General features: G+C 36.2%; 2 protein-coding genes across 3 annotated transcripts in view; both read right to left on the bottom strand.

The window, feature by feature from the left end:
* BAAT (bile acid-CoA:amino acid N-acyltransferase) overlaps window positions 1-5,797 on the bottom strand; it is a 23,230-nt gene extending 17,433 nt beyond the window's left edge. Inside the window, exon 1 of the mRNA XM_072959819.1 lies at window positions 5,711-5,797. The gene's annotated coding sequence lies outside the window, so the exon portion shown is untranslated. The remainder of the gene's footprint in view (window positions 1-5,710) is intronic.
* The window catches only part of MRPL50 (mitochondrial ribosomal protein L50), a 25,509-nt gene continuing 12,684 nt past the window's right edge, over window positions 5,237-18,061 (bottom strand). The window contains exon 3 of one of the 2 annotated variants that reach the window (XM_072959820.1): window positions 5,237-5,864. In XM_072959820.1, the coding sequence (XP_072815921.1) occupies window positions 5,856-5,864 (9 nt within the window). In that variant the 3' untranslated portion in view covers window positions 5,237-5,855. The remainder of the gene's footprint in view (window positions 5,865-18,061) is intronic. The other variant, XM_072959821.1, reaches the window with a different exon arrangement.

The raw sequence follows: 18,061 nt of genomic DNA on the forward strand, positions 1-18,061 counted from the left end.
ATAACTTTGTATTTTGTGTAATCTATAAAAATATTGAATTGGTATTTTGTACACCTGAAACTAATATAATATTTTCAGTCACCAATACTTCAATTTAAAAAAAAAGAAAATTGTGTTTTTATAAATCTAAGTTGCAATGAGTAAATGTGGAATTTACTTTGTTTAACTTTTAAAATATATTTCCCTTTATCTTAACCTCATCCTAAATTATAACATTCATGAAATCATAGATTGGATAAGATAGTAATTTCTGCTATGCATTATCATTAATGACTAACCATTTAAGTAAGAATGTTTCAGAACCATCTAAAATCATCTTGTGTATCAACAGTAAAACATAAAATTTTAAAACACTGCACTAGATCATCTAAACTCCTGAAAGCTGACACTTGATAATTTAAGGCAAATAATGCACATCCTCACTGATATCAAGTAGGTTAAAGAACATCATGCTCTGCAAGTTATTAAGGTTTCTTTTGTGATGAGATTGAAAGGTTAAAGACCATGATATATTCAACAAATACTCATTTTCTTTTCCTCCTGGGCTAGATGACATCTCCCAGCCTTTCTTGCAGCTAGCCAGAGCTAGTTACTGAGAACTCTTCCATAAAAGGTGGGCTTTTGTAGTGTACAAGCCTATGCTCTACACATGTGGGACCTGGAGCGAGAGTAAAACTTAAGACCTATATGCACTACTATAAATGTTTAAAATCATAAACCAATAAGTCAGACAAATACTGTATGTTATCACTTATATACAGAATCTAAAAAATAAAACAAACTAGTGAATACAACAAAAAAGAAACAGACTCACAGATGTAGAGAACAAACTAGTGGTTACTAGCGGGAAGAGGGAAGGAAGAAGGAGCAAAATAGGGGGAGAGGATTAAGAGGTAATAACTACTATGTATTAAAATAAATCAGCTACAAGGATATATTGTATTACCATAGGGAATATAGCAAATACTTTATAATAACTTTAAATAGAGTATAATCTATAAAAATTTTGAATCACTATGTTGTACACATGAAACTAATACAATATTATAATAATATATTGAGAGGATTGACTCCAATTTTGAAAGAAGTTGTACTGTGGGTAAGGTAAAATGTTATCAAACAGCGTTGCATGCTACAAAAAAAATTGTGACAGAAAGAGTCAATGGATGGGGCAAGCTTCATTGCTGTCTTATTTTAAGAAATTTCCAAAAAATAAAAAATAAAAAAAAAGAAATTTCCACCATCAGCAAATAGATTATGACTCATTGAAGGAAGGCTCAGATGATGGTTAACATTTTTTAGCAATAAAGTATTTTTCATTAAGTTATGTACACTGTTTTTTTAGACATAATGTTATTGCACACTTAATAGACTACAGTTTAGTGTAAACATAATTTTTACAAGCACTGGGAAACCAAAAAGTTCATGTGACTTGCTTTATTGTGATATTCACTTTATTGTGGTAGTCAGCATATCTCTGAGGCATGCCTGTTAACAGTGGAATAACACTCAGCCATAAAAAGAATAAAATGCTGCCATTTGTGACAACGCAGATAGGTCTAGAGGGTATTATGCTAAGTGAAATAAGTCAGAGAAGGGCAAATACCACATGATTTCACTTGTATGTGTATTCTAAACTCTAAACAAACAAGCAACACAAAACAGTAACAGACTTATAGATACAGAAATTAAATGGGTGGTTGCCAGAGAGGAGATGGGTAGGGGTTAGGTGAAATAGGTGAAAGGAATTAAGAGGTACAGATTCCCGTTATAAAATAAGTAAGAGGAGATGTAATGTACAGCATAGAGAACATAATCAGTAATACTGTAATAATTTTGTATGGTGACGGATGATTACCAAACTTATTATGATGATGATTTGTAATGTATTTAAATATTGAATCACCATGTGATACACCTGAAACTAACATAATATTATCTCTTAACTACACTTAAAAAAAAACTATACCAAAAAATGGAAATAGTAGAACTAAACAAATTAAATCTTTGGAAGAAAAACATAAGACAAGTTTAATAGAAGATTGGAGTTTGAAAAAAAATGGTCCAAAACTTGAGAACTCGTCAATAGGAATTACCCAACATGAAGGAGAGAAAGGAAAAAAACTGAAAAGAAAATGGGAAAAATATAGTCTTAGGGACTTCTAGGAAAATATCCAAAGAAAAGTCTAAAGTGCATGTGTTTGCATTTCTAGAAGAAGAAAACAGGATAGAGCAGAGAAATTACTTGAAGAAATAATATCTGAAAACCCCCAACATTGGGGGAAATATCTAAATTTATAGATTCAAGAAGTTAACCCCAAGCAAGGTAAGTTCAAAGAAAATCACACCTAAGAAGATCATATTCTAACTGCTAAAAACCATAGATAAACAGAAAATTTTGAAAGCAGTCAGATAAAAATAACACATTACATGTAGATGAACAATACTTTGATAGCTAACTTCTAATCAGAAACAGAGGTGACAAAAACACTCTTTAAAAGTAATGTCAACCCAGAATTCTATATCCAGTGAAAATGTTATTTAAGAATTTTTTAAAAAAAAAAGAATAAAGACTTTTTTGTAGTGTATGTGGCCATTACACTGGGAATAGCACAGAAAATTGAGGAAATAGTCCAGTATTTGAATCTGATTCATCACTCATATCACTGACAAACAACATATGTAGTGCTAAAGCTAAAGAAGTTTTAATTTAATGAGTACAGTTTGTAGTAGGGTGAGAAATTATGTAACAGTGGATCACATATCAGATTTAATGACAATGAATTTATTGGAAAATAAATTGAAATAGAGCTCTGTTTGTCAAACAACAGTTGAACTGAAACCATTGGTCAGCTATGGATACAAGAGTGAGAGCCTTCTGTGAGAATCAGCTAGCTGTATAAAATGGACATTAAGGACTATTTCATGTTTTAATATTATTTTTAAATTGCGTTCTATAATCCTTTATATCAATAAAATTTATAATACATACTTTTTTTAGTCATGTGTTTATATGATACATTTACCAGCACATCACTGGAACTAAACAATAATTTGTTGACGTTTCTTTTGTGATGTGAATCTCTTTATATCATATTATAAAGTTTTCAATAAGATATCTATTTCTCTTTTTAGAAAAAGAAAGAATAAACAGATGAAAGTAAACTGAAAGTTCTACTGCCAGCAGAACTGTTAAGTGAAGTTCTTCATGCAAAAGAAAAATGATACCAAACAGAAACTCAGATATCCAGGAGATAATGAAGAACACTAGAAATAATAAACATATGGGTAAATAGAAAAGACCATTTTTCTCTTTAGTTGTCCTTTAAAATGCATCAGATTCCTTAAAGCAAAAATTAAAATATTGTGTTGTGGGATTTAAGCAAAAATGTTTAGCAGCATCTGCTCAGTATGATTTATGCCCACACAGTCCCAGCGTTGCTGACAGCCTAGGGGAGGTACGTTTTGTTCTTGGGATTCTAACTTTGACCCTTGATTCTAGAAGTCAAATGTAAGCCTCCAGTAAATACAGAGTGGACAATATGGCAAGGATCACTTGAAATAATAAACAAGCTTCAGTCTCAAAGTATTAGAAAAAATTTGGATCAATTTTTTTTATGTCATGGCATTTACATACATGTGATTGAAATCTAAATAACGAATACAATTTAGTTAATTTTTTAATAACCAAGCTTGATGATTAGACTTGAGTCAAATGTCAAGGATTAGGGGATAGAACTCTGAGTAATAAATGTGTATTTTAACTGCAGAATCTTGGTTTCTTCTGAACAGTACCTCAAGGTTAGTGCCAATCTCTGCAGTAGCGAAAAAGGCTTTTTAAATTTTGATTGCTTTTAGCTCAGGTTTATACATTAACACATCATCTCTTCTTTATTAATTTGGGATTCAGTGACCATTTCAAGATATCTCAAAGTCAAAAATATTAACTTAAAATTTATGACAAAAACAGCAGTTTTACTGTTTGTAACCCTCGTACTCTATATTAGAGCTCTAGGAATTATTTAACTACTAGTTGCAAGTACATACCCTTATACAGCATCGCTCCCATCCCCTCACCCCACTGCCAGCCTTTGGTAACCATCATTCCATTCTGCTTTCTCAGTTCAGTATTTTGTTTTGTTTTGTATTTTAGATTCCACATATAAGGGATATTGTACAGTATTTGTCTTTCTATCTGACTTACCTCACTTAGCATAATGTCCTCAACGTCCATCCACATTGTTGCAAATGGCAGAATTTCCTTTTTAACTAGGCTGAGTAGTATTCCGTTGTATGTGTATATATATATATATATATATATATATATATATATATGTTTTTATTTTGCTAATCCATTGAAGGCCACTTAGATTATTTCCGTATCTTGACTATTGTGAACTACAATAAACATGGAAGTGTATAAAAAATTAGTAACAAAAACAAAACATGAATCATAAACAGAACATGAACCATGATCCAGTTCATTTTGCCTGGAAATTTTGCAACAGTCTCCACCTCCTCTTTTCCCCTCTACTCATTAGCCAATTGCACTCCATTTTCTGTCCTCTCTATCCCAATAAAAATAGCTCACCAAGAATTTCCGTGTTTTCAAATTTCATGAAAGCTGCATGACAGAAACCCATCTGAAAACAGCTTATACAAATGTCTGAATTCAAGTCTCCCTCATATCAGACCCTAAGATGAAGATTTGAAGGCAAGTAGTTAATTTGGGAGATGATCCCAGAAACCAAAAACAGGAGAACGGGTAAGTGAGATGGGGTAGGGAAGGAAGCCTAAAAGGGTGCATCATCCAGTCAGCTACCACTGTGGGTCACTGGCACTGAACCCACTGGGGAACTCCGGGGTCAGTGCAGAACATGTGCCTCAAAGTGATTCCATCCTGAGGACAAGAGAGTTGGGATATTAATTTACCAGCTTCTGCCACTTATTGTTTAAGGACTGTTCCTGAGATGGGGTTTAGTGAGGTGTTCATTCTCAGGCATTCTCATCCTGTCGCACCTGCAGGCAGGGGAGGCTCTGGCTAACAGAGGAATCCCTCAGGCAGTGGGCTGTGGCTGGGCAGTGGTATCCTAAAATGGTGTGGTGTGAGGGGACATGAGCAGGTCATCAACAGCGTCTGCTACAAGTTTTCCCCACAAGGTGTTGTAATAACCACACTTCAGGAAACACTGCATGTGATATCACTTTTTAATGGCAAACATGGTTTTATTTCAACTGACACACGTGTAATGTGAATTGAGGAATAAAATAGATCACACAATCCTGATTTCATTGATATGTTGGGTGAGTTTAAAACAAGCAGCCAGGTAACCTGCTTGATACATCGTCATGGTGCCCAGGTAAACCATGAATACTTTAAACCTTTGGAAACTAACACTTCTAAAATTGTTGTTTTGAAGTTCAGATGATACACAAAATATAGGTGATGGGAAAAGTATTATAGATTCCTATATTGAATTTCCATGTGAATTAAATGTTCTTTTCAGTAATACATTTAAATGTTACTTCCAGGAGCTACAATTATTGAGTACACAGAAGATTATTTGTCCTCTACATTCAGGTTATTGCAATGGAAGTGAAATAAATTTATCTCCAACTGCTGGAGAGAGGCATAAAGATTTTAGAGAAATTCTTAATGAGGCTGTTAAGATTGTCAGTCAGGTTAAAGGCAGGGTGCTGACATTTTTACCTTCTTTTCCTCAGCTTTGTGAGCAGAAGTGAGTAATAGCAAACATTTGCATTTTTGTGTTGAAGCTCATTTGTATCTGCATACGAATGTTCTCATTCCTCTGTTCAACTTGCTGGAAGAACTTCAGTATTAAACTGCTTGCTTTTTAAATCTGCTGTGAGAATTAAGAGAGAAAAAAATGCAAATTACCTTCCAGTTACACGTAGTAAATGATAGCTAATGCTATTTTGTTGCTCATTCTTTCAAAAAACATACAGTAAGCACTGGGGATGCAGCAGCGAATGAGACAGAAATGTGTGCTCCCAGGGCGCTTACATTCTAGTAATGGTAGACAGACAATAAATAATCATCGTAATAAGTAAGTCATATCATACTGTATAAGGTGATAGTCAAGCTGGGTAAAGGGCAGGTGCAAGGAGTGGGACAAGTGGATACAGAATTAATTAGAAGGTCAGAGTATCCTTTCATTAAGAATGTGAGATTTAAGTAAAAAGTTAAGAGAGGTGATGAAATTGTTTATCTCCACAATAGTATACATGATTTGGACTGGATATACAAGTTAATATATCAAGCAGATTGATATGCACATTTGAACAACCTTAATTTTTCCTACAAATCAATTAACATCAGTCAGTATTCTCCATGCAAGATGACATGAATACGGCAATTGCTAAACTAGAGCTGTGAACTAACACCTTGATCATGATACAAAGGGTTCTTCTCATCTCTTGAACTACCAGATTATGAACTCATCAGAAGTTCTGAAAACAATTTGACTATTCATTGTGAAGATTCACCTGAAAGACTTGAAAAAAAACAAAGATAATTATAAGAATTTTCCTAACTTTCGGCTTCAATAGGAATATGGTGGCCATTTAGTTCTAAAGCCTTCCTTCTCCCGAAAATCAGTGTTACAAAGAGAATGGAGAACAAAAACAACAAAACTCAACAAACACACTTTCAGTGAACTAGAAGACAGATAAGTCTAACAACTTATGAATATTTACTCCCAGGAAAAGACAGCCCCACTGGAAGAAGAATGGCTTTGAGAAGGTCAATCTCTGGGTGAAGCAAGAAATTTCAAAAAATAGAGAGGGGGCCTCTAAGTGACAGAACTCAAAAAGCCATTGTGGTGGACACAGTGATGCTGCACTCAGACCCTCCTATGGGAATAAAGGATTTATAATCCAGCTGCTGGGAGAGATCTTAGCTGTCAGCCTTCTTCAGGGATTACCTCAGCTGAATAAAGCCACCTCACTTAAGGTATGCCCTGCCACAACAGGTACTATCAAAACAACAGAAAATAACAAGTGTTGTTGAGGACATGGTAATGTTGAAACAATTGGGTATTGATGGTGAGAATGTAAAATGATGTAGTCACTGTGGAAAACAGTATGGTGGTTCCTCAAAAAATTAAACATAGAGCTTATGAGCTAGCAGTCCCACTTATATACCCCAAATAACTGAAAATAGAGACTTACACAAATATTTATACACCAACATTCATAGCAGCATTATTCACAATAGCCAAAAGGTGGAATGAACCCAAATGTCCATTGGTGAATGAATAGATAAATTAAATTCCAGCACATATACATACAGTGGAATATTATTCAGTCTTGAAAAGAAAATTCTGACACATGCTACAACATAAATGAACCTTAAAGACATTATGCTAAGCGAAATAAACCAGGCACAAAAGGACATATATTGTATGTTTCCACTTAACATGTCTATCAAGAGTACTTAAGTTCATAGAAACAAAAAATAGAACAGTGGTTACCAGAGACTGGGGGAATGGGAAATGGGGAGTTATTGTTTAATGGGTTTTGAATTTCAGTTTAGGAAAATTCAATTTAGAAAAAAGTTCTGGAGATAGATGGTGGCAATGGTAGTACAACAATGTGAATGTACTTAATGCCACTGTGAAATTCAGCATATGTTCACCTAAACATGGTTAAAATGATACGTTTTTTGTTTTTTTCTATTTACCACAATAAAAAAATGCCAGGATGCTCTACAAAGCTTTGCTCATGTAATTTCAAAAACTAAATAAAATTAATATGGAATTCATTTCTGTTTTAACTCTAGCAACATTAATATGCCAGAATTGGAGTGGGGTTTTTTTGGTTTTATTTTGTTTTGTTTTTTAGATTTTGTCATATAGTTTAATTTTAATCTTAAATTTTTCTAATTTTCCTGATACATAAAATGCCAAAAATATATATAAAGAACTTTAGATTGAAAATATCCACTATAATGTAGACAAGATATAATATACCAAATATCAATAAAAATCCCGGTTGTCTTTAAAAAAATTACCAGAAACAATGTGATATCCAGGATAGAACAACTAGCTTTTAAAGAAGAGATAACTTCTGTCCTAATTAAATTGTTATAGGAAAGATGGAAAACTTTTGAATTCTTTTTATGAAACAAACACAAAATTGATATAATACATGACAAAAAAAACCCACACACAAAAAATGGTTTGATCTTATTGTTAATTATGAATACATCATAACCAATTGAGTTTTAGCCTACAAATGTAATACTAGAAAAATAATTCTTATCATATTAATAGATCTACAGAGAAAACCATATAATCATTTCTAATGATGCTTAAAAAAAAACACTTTAAAGAATCCCAAACCTTCTTGGCTTCAAAGAAAAATCCATAAAGTATAAATCAAGGGATATATATTAAGCCAAACACTAACATTCTTCCTAATTCTTCCCAAAACAAGAAACAAGAAAAATTGTACCTATTATACCCATTATGGTAACTGTTATGTAGCATATTGAGTGTATACTAATGTATACAGCACATAACATAACTATTACATAGGCTAAATCACAAGAGGTATTATAATTAAAAGTGAGGTATTCTGACTGGCCAGGTATGGGAAATGTGAAAACGATGAGTGGGAGAGGAGGGAGACCAGTATGTCCACTCATACTGAGTGGAATAGTTTTACTCTAAACAGAGGAAGTATCAGAAAGCAGATAAAAGGAAAAGTTTAGACAGATACAACTGAAATGTCATCATGTTACTTCTACTGTTTTAATTCTTTATTGGCTCCCTATCTTACCTACAAAGTGATTCAAAATACTTCTCTACTGGTTAACCTTCACCTTGATTATACGCCAATCACTTTCTACTTCCATTCACTTCAATACAGCAGCTCAGGAATATATGGGCTATGAGTTTCTCCTTAGAGAAGATACCTCAAAGTTGACCCTGGACAAAGAAATTTGTTTCGCTCCAAGGTCATCAAACTGTGCCCTGCGAACCAAATCCAGCCTACAACCTGTTTTTCTGCTGCCCATGGACTAAGAATGGTTTTTACATTTGTAAATGCTTAGAAAAAATAGAAAATTATTATTTTGTGACATGTAAAATTTACATGAAATGCAAATGTCAGTGTTCATAAATAAAGTTTAATCAGATCAGAGACACAATCATTTATTACATCCTATCTAATGGCTGAATTGCACAATAGTGACAGAGACTTTATGTCCTACAAAGAAGAAAATATTTACTTTGCTAGGGAGAGTCTGTCTGCCCCTAATCTAGAAGCACACAATTCACACCATCATATCTACCCTAAATTGAAATTCTGTGAATCTCAGATTGCTCCTCTCTCAAGATGCTACACATGTTTAGATGCACAAAATAATTATTTTATTTTGCTAGCTTTTGTTGAATTATTGATTGTAGGCTGATTCAATAATGTTACCGCCATACCTGCTTCCATATTGTCTTAAAATAATGTATTTTTTTAACCCAGGTGTAGTTTTCCAAAAACAATGAAATAACCATGAGCCATAAGCATATTTTCAAATATGAGAGATCTAAGCATATTTAACTTCAGTTTTAAGAAATCAACACATGTTAGCACCTGATTCTATTCATGACTATATTACAAACCAGAGGATTCTCTGGTTCATTTTTGGTAATTTTTCTCGGTAGTGAATTGCCATAATTGTAAACAGAAATATTTTAGGGCAGGTAGAGCTCTAAGTTTATTTCTAGAACTATAAACCCCTCAGTTTATGATATTAGATTAAATGGAAACCATTTTCCCCTTTCTAAAGCCAGGGTATAACCATTCTCAGTTTTTCTGCCTTCTTTTGCCATAACTTCCTTCTTACAAGAAGAGATTAAAAGCACCATTCCATGAAAATCAAGTGGAGGTCTGGTAAAGCATCCTATTGTTTCTCTATTTCCCAGGAATATTTGCTCTTCTCAGAGAAGGCTGGTCACAACTGGAATTAGGTATTTTCTGAGAAACATCTGGATCTCTTTCCAGTAATGTTCTTAGCAGCTTCATGTGGGATCACCTGTCCTCCACAGTGTGGGTAGAGGTGGAGACTGGGGATCCTGGAGGCACAGCACAGTTGGCTATAGGAGGCTCTATCAGCTGCCCCACCGCCGGGTAAGACAGCAGGGTCCAGTTGTTCCTCCTCAGTCGTTTTATGGCTTGCTCTGCATATACTTTGCTTGACATTCTTATCTTCTTCTCCCACAATGAGGAGAATATGTCCCTGGGCCTTTTCAGTGGGGAGAGGAAGAGTCTCACCAGCTTCAAGTCTAGTTTCCTCAAAAAGGTGCTAGAACTCTATGAATCCTAAGGTACTGATGGACATTAATTATGGAGAGAGGGGTAAGGGCTGCTTTATCTGACTACGATATACCTGTGGAATATCAAGAATAAAGTTGGGCCCATTGATAAGCATGGTGGCTGTGACTTGTTTTAGGTGAATAACCATGGAGGGGCCTATCTCTGCCTCTTTGGACATGGAGACTACTCCAATGCCTGGGCCAAGGACCTATAAAAAAAATTTATGAACAGAAACCTCAATTAAATATAACTAGGAGACCAGCAGGGGGAGCTCTCACACCCTGCAACAATGGCAGAGCCCAATAGGGCGAAAGACTCCTTTTCTTTCCAGGTAAGGACTCAGGCAACAAAAAGCCATTGACTCCAGTTTACTGTAGCCCTCCCAACTTACTTCTTCCTCTAGAAAATCCTTCTCCTTCCCGTGTGGGACTTGCACGTGATTTGCCATGATTGCCGACCCCGAACTGCAGTCTCTGCTGATCCTGAACAAATAAATGCTGCTGTTAATAGCAGGGTGCTAAGTATGTTTTTGAATTAATTCTTACTTTGTGGTTGGCTTTATTCCTTTGATAACTATGTAAGGATTTTTTAATTTATTTTTTGATAAACTTTATTATTTTTTAGATCAGTTTCAGGTTCACAGAATTGAGCAGAAAATACAGAGTTCCCACATAGCTCTCCCCACCCACACATATATACTACCCTACCCTCATCATTTCTCATCAGTGTGGCATATTTGGTACAGTTGATGAACCAACATGGGCACATTATTATCAACCAAAGTCCACAGTTTACATTAGGGTTTACTTTTTTTTTTAACTTTTTTTTTATTGAGTTATAGTCATTTTACAATGTTGTGTCAAATTCCAGTGTAGAGCATAATTTTTCAGTTATACATGAACATACATACATTGTTTGTCACATTCTCTTTTGCTGTGAGCCACCACAAGATCCTGTATGTATTTCCCTGTGCTACACAGTACAATCTTGTTTATCTATTCTACATTTTGAAATCCCAGTCCCGTCCCACCACCCCATTAGGGTTTATTCTTGATGATGTACATTCTATGGGTTTTGACAAATGCATAATGACATATAGCCACCACTATAGTATCATACAGAATAATTTCATTGCCCTAAAAATCCCTTGTGTTCCATCTATTCATCCCTCCCTCCCTCCCTCCCTCCCTCTCCCCAAACCCATGGAAACCACGATCTTTTTATTGGTTCTGTAGCTGTGCCTTTTCCAGAATGTCATTTGTTTGGAATTGTACAGTTTGTAACCTTTTCAGACTAGCTTCTTTCATTTAGTAGTATGTCTTTTGAAGTTTCTTCTATGTTTTTCATGCCTTGATAGATCTTTTTTTTTTACTGCACATATATTTTTAAATTTACATATATGTACTGTTCATTGTTTCTAATAATGTTTAGAGCTTTGGCTTTTTAATCTTACATAGTTATCAAAGGAATAAAGCCAACCACAAAATAAGAATGAACTCAAAAAGATACATACAGCCTGCTATTAACAGCAACATTATTTATAATTGCCAAGATATGGAAGCATCCTAAGTGCACATCAACAGTTGAATAGATAATGAAGATGCAGTATATATAATGGAATACAACTCACCCATAAAGGTTATTTTCCCATTTGTGGCCCTTCACTCACTTTTTTTTTCACTTCAAAAGCCATTATTTTATAACTAGCAGAGACATTTCCATTACATCAAAAACAATAAAATACCTAGAAATGAACTTAACCAAGGAGGTTACCTATACTCTGAAAACTGAAATGACACAAAGAAATGGAAAGATTTCTTGTGCTCTTGGATTGGAAGAACCAACACTATCAAAATGTCCACACTACCCAAAGCAATCCACAGATCCAATGCAACCCCCATCAAAATACTCGAGACATTCCTCATAGAACTAGAACAATTTCAAAATTTATAAGGCACCACAAAAGACCCCGAACAGCCAAAGCAATCTTTTGTAGGTCTTTTTTTCTTTTCGTTCTTCTTTTTGTTCTCTTTTCTTATGGTTTGATGACTAGAGAATGTCCTTTAACATTTGCTGTAAAGCTGGTTTGGTGGTGCTGAAATCTTTTAGCTCTTGTTTGTCTGTGAAGCTTTTGATTTCTCCATCAAGTCTGAACAAGAGCCTTGCTGGATAGAATATTCTTGGTTCTAAGTTTCCCCCTTGCATCACTTTAAATATATCATCCCTCTCCTTCCGGCCTGTAGAGTCTCTGCTGAAAAATCAGCTAATAACCTTATGGGAATTCCCTTGTATGTTATTTGTTGCTTTTCTCTTGCTAGTTTTAATATTTTCTCCTTATCCTTAATTGTTGTCAATTTGATGACCGTGTGCCTCGGTGTGTTCCTCTTTGCGTTGATTCTTTGTGGAACTCTCTGCGCTTCCAGGACTTGGGTGACTGTTTCCTTTCCCAAGTTGGGGGGGGGGGGTTCAGTTATTCTCTCTCCTAAAATTTTCTCAGGTCCTTTCTCTCTCTCTTCTCTTTCTGGGACCCCTATAATGTGAATATTAGAGCGCTTCATGTTGTCCCAGAATTCTCTTAAACTATTCTCATTACTTTTATTTTTTCTACTCTGAAGTAGTGATTTCCATCAATCTGTCTTTTAGCTCACTGATCCGTTCTTCCTCATCTAGTCTAGTCTTCGTTCCTTTTAGTGTATTGTTCATTTCACTGATTTTATTCTTCAACTGTTTGCATTTTCCAACTCTTTGCTAAAAACTTTGCTCTGTGCATCTATACTCCTCTTGAGTTCTCTGAACATCTTTGCCATCATTATTTTAAACTCTTTCTCAGATAAATTACCTATCTCCTCATCACTTATTTCTTCCTCTGGGATTTCATCCTGTGCCTTGGCCTGGGAGATTCTTTTGCTGCCTCATATTGTCTATCTTTCTATGTGTTTGTGGATTCCTTCCACAGGCTTTGGGATTGTTGTTTTCTTATTTCTAGTACCTGCCCCTGGTGGATGAGGCTGGACTAGAGGCTTATGCAGGTTTCCTGGCAGGAGGAGCAGGTGCCTGCCCACTGCTGGGTGAAGCTTGGTCCTGGACCTCTGGTGGGTAAGGCTGTATCTAGAGGCTTTGTGGTTTAGGAAGTCTGATGACGGGTGTGGCTGTGTTCCCACCCCGCATGTTGTTTGGCCTGAGGCTTCCCTACAGGATGTTGGGTGGGGCTAGGTCTTGGTGCTAATGATCCAATCAAGATGTCAGCCTCCAGGAAAGCTCATGTAGATTAACACTCCTGGAATGTTCACCACCAGCTTTTATGTCCCCTGAGTGAGCTGCAGCTGTCCCCCATGTCCCCAGAAGACCCTCCAAATCTAGCAGGCAGGTCTGGCCCAGGTTCCTATGAAATTGCAGCCTCTGCCCTTGGACCTGGTGCATAAGTTTCCGTGTACACTTCCCAAGTGAATGGAGTCTCCGTTTCCCCCAGTCCCGTGGGGCTCTGGAGCCAACCCCTGCTGGCCTTCAAAACCAGATGTCCTGGGGTCTCCTCTTCCCAATGCCGGGGCGCCTGATGTGGGGTTAGAGCTCTCACTCCTGTGGGACAGCCTCTGCGACTTAACATATCTTCAGCTTGTGGGTCACCCATCCGGAGGATATGGGGCCCAATTACATCACGAGCACGCCCCTCCTACCATCCTGCTGTGGTTCCCTCTTTATGTTTCCAGTTGCATTAGATTTTTTTTGCTAGGTTCCAGTCTTTTTTCAATGGTTGGTTAGCATTCAGTTGTGGTTTCGTTGTAGTCAAACTTGTGGTCCTAAAACTCCACCATCTTGACTGGAACCCCGAAAACCATGTAAGTTTGAAAGGCTAAAGCTCTAAACATTCTTAGAAACAATGAACAGTACATATATGTAAATTTAAAAATATATGTGCAGTTAAAAAAAAGTGATCTATCAAGCCATGAAAGACATGGAAGAAACTTAAAAAGACAATGAAAGCAGTCAGTCTGAAAAGGCTACAAACTGTACGATTCCAAACAAATGACATTCTGGAAAAGGCATAGCTACAGAACCAATAAAAAGATCGAGGTTTTCAAGGGTCTGGGGAGAGGGAGGGAGAGATGAATACATGGAGCACAAGGGATTTTTAGGGCAATGAAATTATTCTGTATGATACTATAGAGGTGGCTATATGTCATTATGCATTTGTCAAAACCCATAGAAAGTACAACATCAAGAGTAAACCCTAATGTAAACTATGGACTTTGGTTGATAATAATGTGCCCATGTTGGTTCATCGATTGTACCAAATATGCCACACTGATGAGAGATGTTGAGGATAGGGGAGTATGTATGTGTGGGTGGGGAGGGCTATGTGGGAACTCTGTATTTTCTGCTCAGTTCTGCTGTGAACCTGAAACTGCTCTAAAAGAATAAAGTCTAGCAAAAAGAAAAAGATCAAAAATTTCCCTTTTCATACACCAGCAATGTAACTCCTTAAAAGATAACATTCCTTCCTTAATTCTGTAATGGGTCATGGTCACCCACTGCGCACCCTGTACATGCTTGTCTGGACTGTGTGTCTTTGGTGAACTTTATGTACAGCATCAGTGTGTCATTTTGACATATGATCCTTTGTTTCAAGAATATATATAACTGTGCCTTTGACTTCTAAACAAGCAGAACAGTATTCAGACCTTTCTGAAAGACTGTCTCCTGGGTTATAACCCTCAGATTGGCTTGAATGAAATTCTCTATTTCTCCTTTAGATCAACTATTGATTAATTTTTCACCCAGAGATCTTCCAACATTATCAAGGGTCTAAAACTGCCTCTCTGCAAAATAAGATTTAAAGAGGCGAATATAAGATTAAAAAGATGAAATAGCTCCTGAAGCCTCAGGCTCTGCCTCTGCTAGTTGTCTCTCCTACTCCTCCTTGTTACTTACATGTGACCTCAAAAGGTTTCTAATCTGTGCATTTGCCCTCCAATATGAAGCACTACGTCCAGAAAAGGTTCTTCCTGGCACTGAAAAAACTGCTGAAACTGGAAAACCTGACTCTCCATCAGTGATGCTTTTAGAGAAAGATCTTGCTTGAGGAGAAAATGTTAAAAAAAAATTAATAAATAGAAAATTCAATTAAATAAGTTTGGAGACCAGAAGGGGAAGCTCTCAGGCCCTGTAATGAGAGCTGAGACCAATAGGAGACTCTACTGGCAAGAATTCAACCAATGAAAAGTCACGGACTCTTTGTTTACTAACCACCTCTCCTCCAACTTCCTTTCCCCTCTATAAAAGCACTCTATCCTTTGCTTTGTGGGGATTTGCACATGGCTTGCCATGGTTAGGACCTGAACTGCAGTTCTCTGCTGATCTCTAATAAACCCATCTTTGCTGAAGAATATCTGGGTCTATTTGTTTTAGATCAACCAACCTAAAAATAACAGAAATGAGATCCTGATTCCGTCCATCATTTAGCAAAACTCTACAATCTCAAAGACCTTCAATGGCCAGGGATAACAAGGCAAATACTAATCCCACCTGCATGTTTAGTTCTAGAGTTCGGAAACACATAAACGTTCAAAGGAAATAGTCCTTCAAGAATGTCAGATTCTACTGACTGAATACTATGGGTTTAACATTGTAGTAGATGCTGAGTTTTAAATTCCTTAAAGAAACACCAATGTAGTAGGGAAAATAATAAAAAGTCATGATCAAAATATCAAATCACTCACTATGTTGTATACCTGAAACTAATACAGCATTGTAAGTCAACTATACTATAATTTTAACATATGTGTGTGTTGAGACAGATGAGAAAAGAAAAGAAAAAGGCATGTACCTGTTGTAAATAATATTATCCAGGGTATAATTAATTAGTAAACTTTCTTGCACCAGTTCTGAACTGTCTAGAAGTTCAGAGGAAAGAGCACTCTATAGGAAAATAGTGAGAAAAAAGTTAAGTTTAGTACGACAGAGCATAGAAACTTGAACAGAGGATTACAGACTTGCTTTGGTTTCCCCAAATGTTTTCTCTTTTGGAGAAAGGTTTCATAAAGGAAACCTTGGCTCATTCTTTCACTGTCAGTCATCAAACAAGCAGTTTTAGATCACCCATCCTGTACCAGGCACTGGGAGATTCAGAGAAGAAAGGCATAATCTCTCACCACCAAGAAACTCACTGCCAGGTAGAGAGATAGGAAGGAAAATGCAGATTAGAGTATCTCATAAATTCTGTGATATAATATTGCACATGGGCAAGGCTGCCAAACCAGACTGGCATAGAATAGAAGCAGGATCAAAGATTCTCATAAGAAATAAGCTACAAGTTGAGTTTTTATATATAAAAAGAAATGGGAGCAAACAAGAAGGAATGGTATTGTATACTGAGTATAGTAGACACCGTTAGCTGCCTACACAGGAGCCATTCTCTACAATTTCAAGGCTAACATGGCCTTGTTTTCGTGAGGCATAGCAATGTATCTAGTCCCAAGGGATAAATTCTGATGGGTCTGAACCCATTCACCTCTGCCACACACTTTTCAGCCTCATTTCTAAGGCTAGCACACTCTATCTAAGATTGTGGAGTTCCCCCTCCCCCCACATAAAATGGCAAAGAATTAGAAGGGTAGGGCAAAACTCAGTGGTAGAGCACATGTTTAGCATTCATGAGGTCCTGGGTTCAATCCCCGGTAATAAATTTTTTAAAAAATGATGATATCACTTCTATGTGGAACCTAAAAAAAAAAGAACCTATTTACAAAACAGAAACAGACTCACAGACATAGAAAACAAACTTATGGTTACCAGGGTCTGAAGCAGGTGGGAAGGGATAAACTGGGAGTTCAAGATTTGTAAATACTAATATATATAAAATAGATAAACAAGTTTATATAGCACAGGGAATTATATTCAATACCTTGTAGTAACTTACGGTGGTAAAGAATGTGAAAATGAATATATGTATGTTCCTGTATGACTGAAGCATTGTGCTGTACACCAGAAATTGATACAACATTGTAAACTGACTATACTTCAATAAAAATATTAAATAAATAAACCTAATTACCCCCCCCAAACACACACACACACACAAATGGTATAGAATCATGAGGAGAAAACCAAGGTTCCACTCTTTCCTTCTTATAATGCTGGTATATTGACTTAATACCTGAAATGCCACAGCCACATTGTGACCTTAAGAAGGCCAGAAAATTACAGAAATGTCAATTCAGTCTTCACAGTCAGGAGCTCAATGGAGAACTAAATCTGGAACCACCTATCTCCAGATATGTTACATGAGAGAATAAAATGCCTTATGTTGATGTTGTTTAAGACAGCCTCGGCAACTTTTCTGGAAACACAGCCAAAACATTCCTAATGGAATCACCATGGGAGGCACACGTGCAAAAACCCAGAAGCAATGCATTTATGGAACCGCAGTAGTTGTTCATTCCTTGAGTTTAGAGTGTAAGATGAGAGGTAGCAAAATAAGGCTGAAAAAGAAAAAAGTAACCTGACAGGGAATGGCTTTGAAGAACATGCCAAGCAGCTTCGACTCTTAACTACAGAGAAGAATCAGGACAGATTTGAAGGATAGGCATAAGGTAAGGTAGAGAAGTCTGCAGAAGTCAGATCACAGAAAGTTTTATCTAACTTTCTAGGAAGCCTGACCTTTATCCTATAGTAAACTGGGAGACTGATAAACAAGTGAGTAAAATAACTGTGTTCTAGAAAACCCAGT

The sequence above is a fragment of the Vicugna pacos genome, chromosome 4 (assembly GCF_048564905.1).
Source record: "Vicugna pacos chromosome 4, VicPac4, whole genome shotgun sequence".
Classification (NCBI taxonomy): domain Eukaryota; kingdom Metazoa; phylum Chordata; class Mammalia; order Artiodactyla; family Camelidae; genus Vicugna; species Vicugna pacos.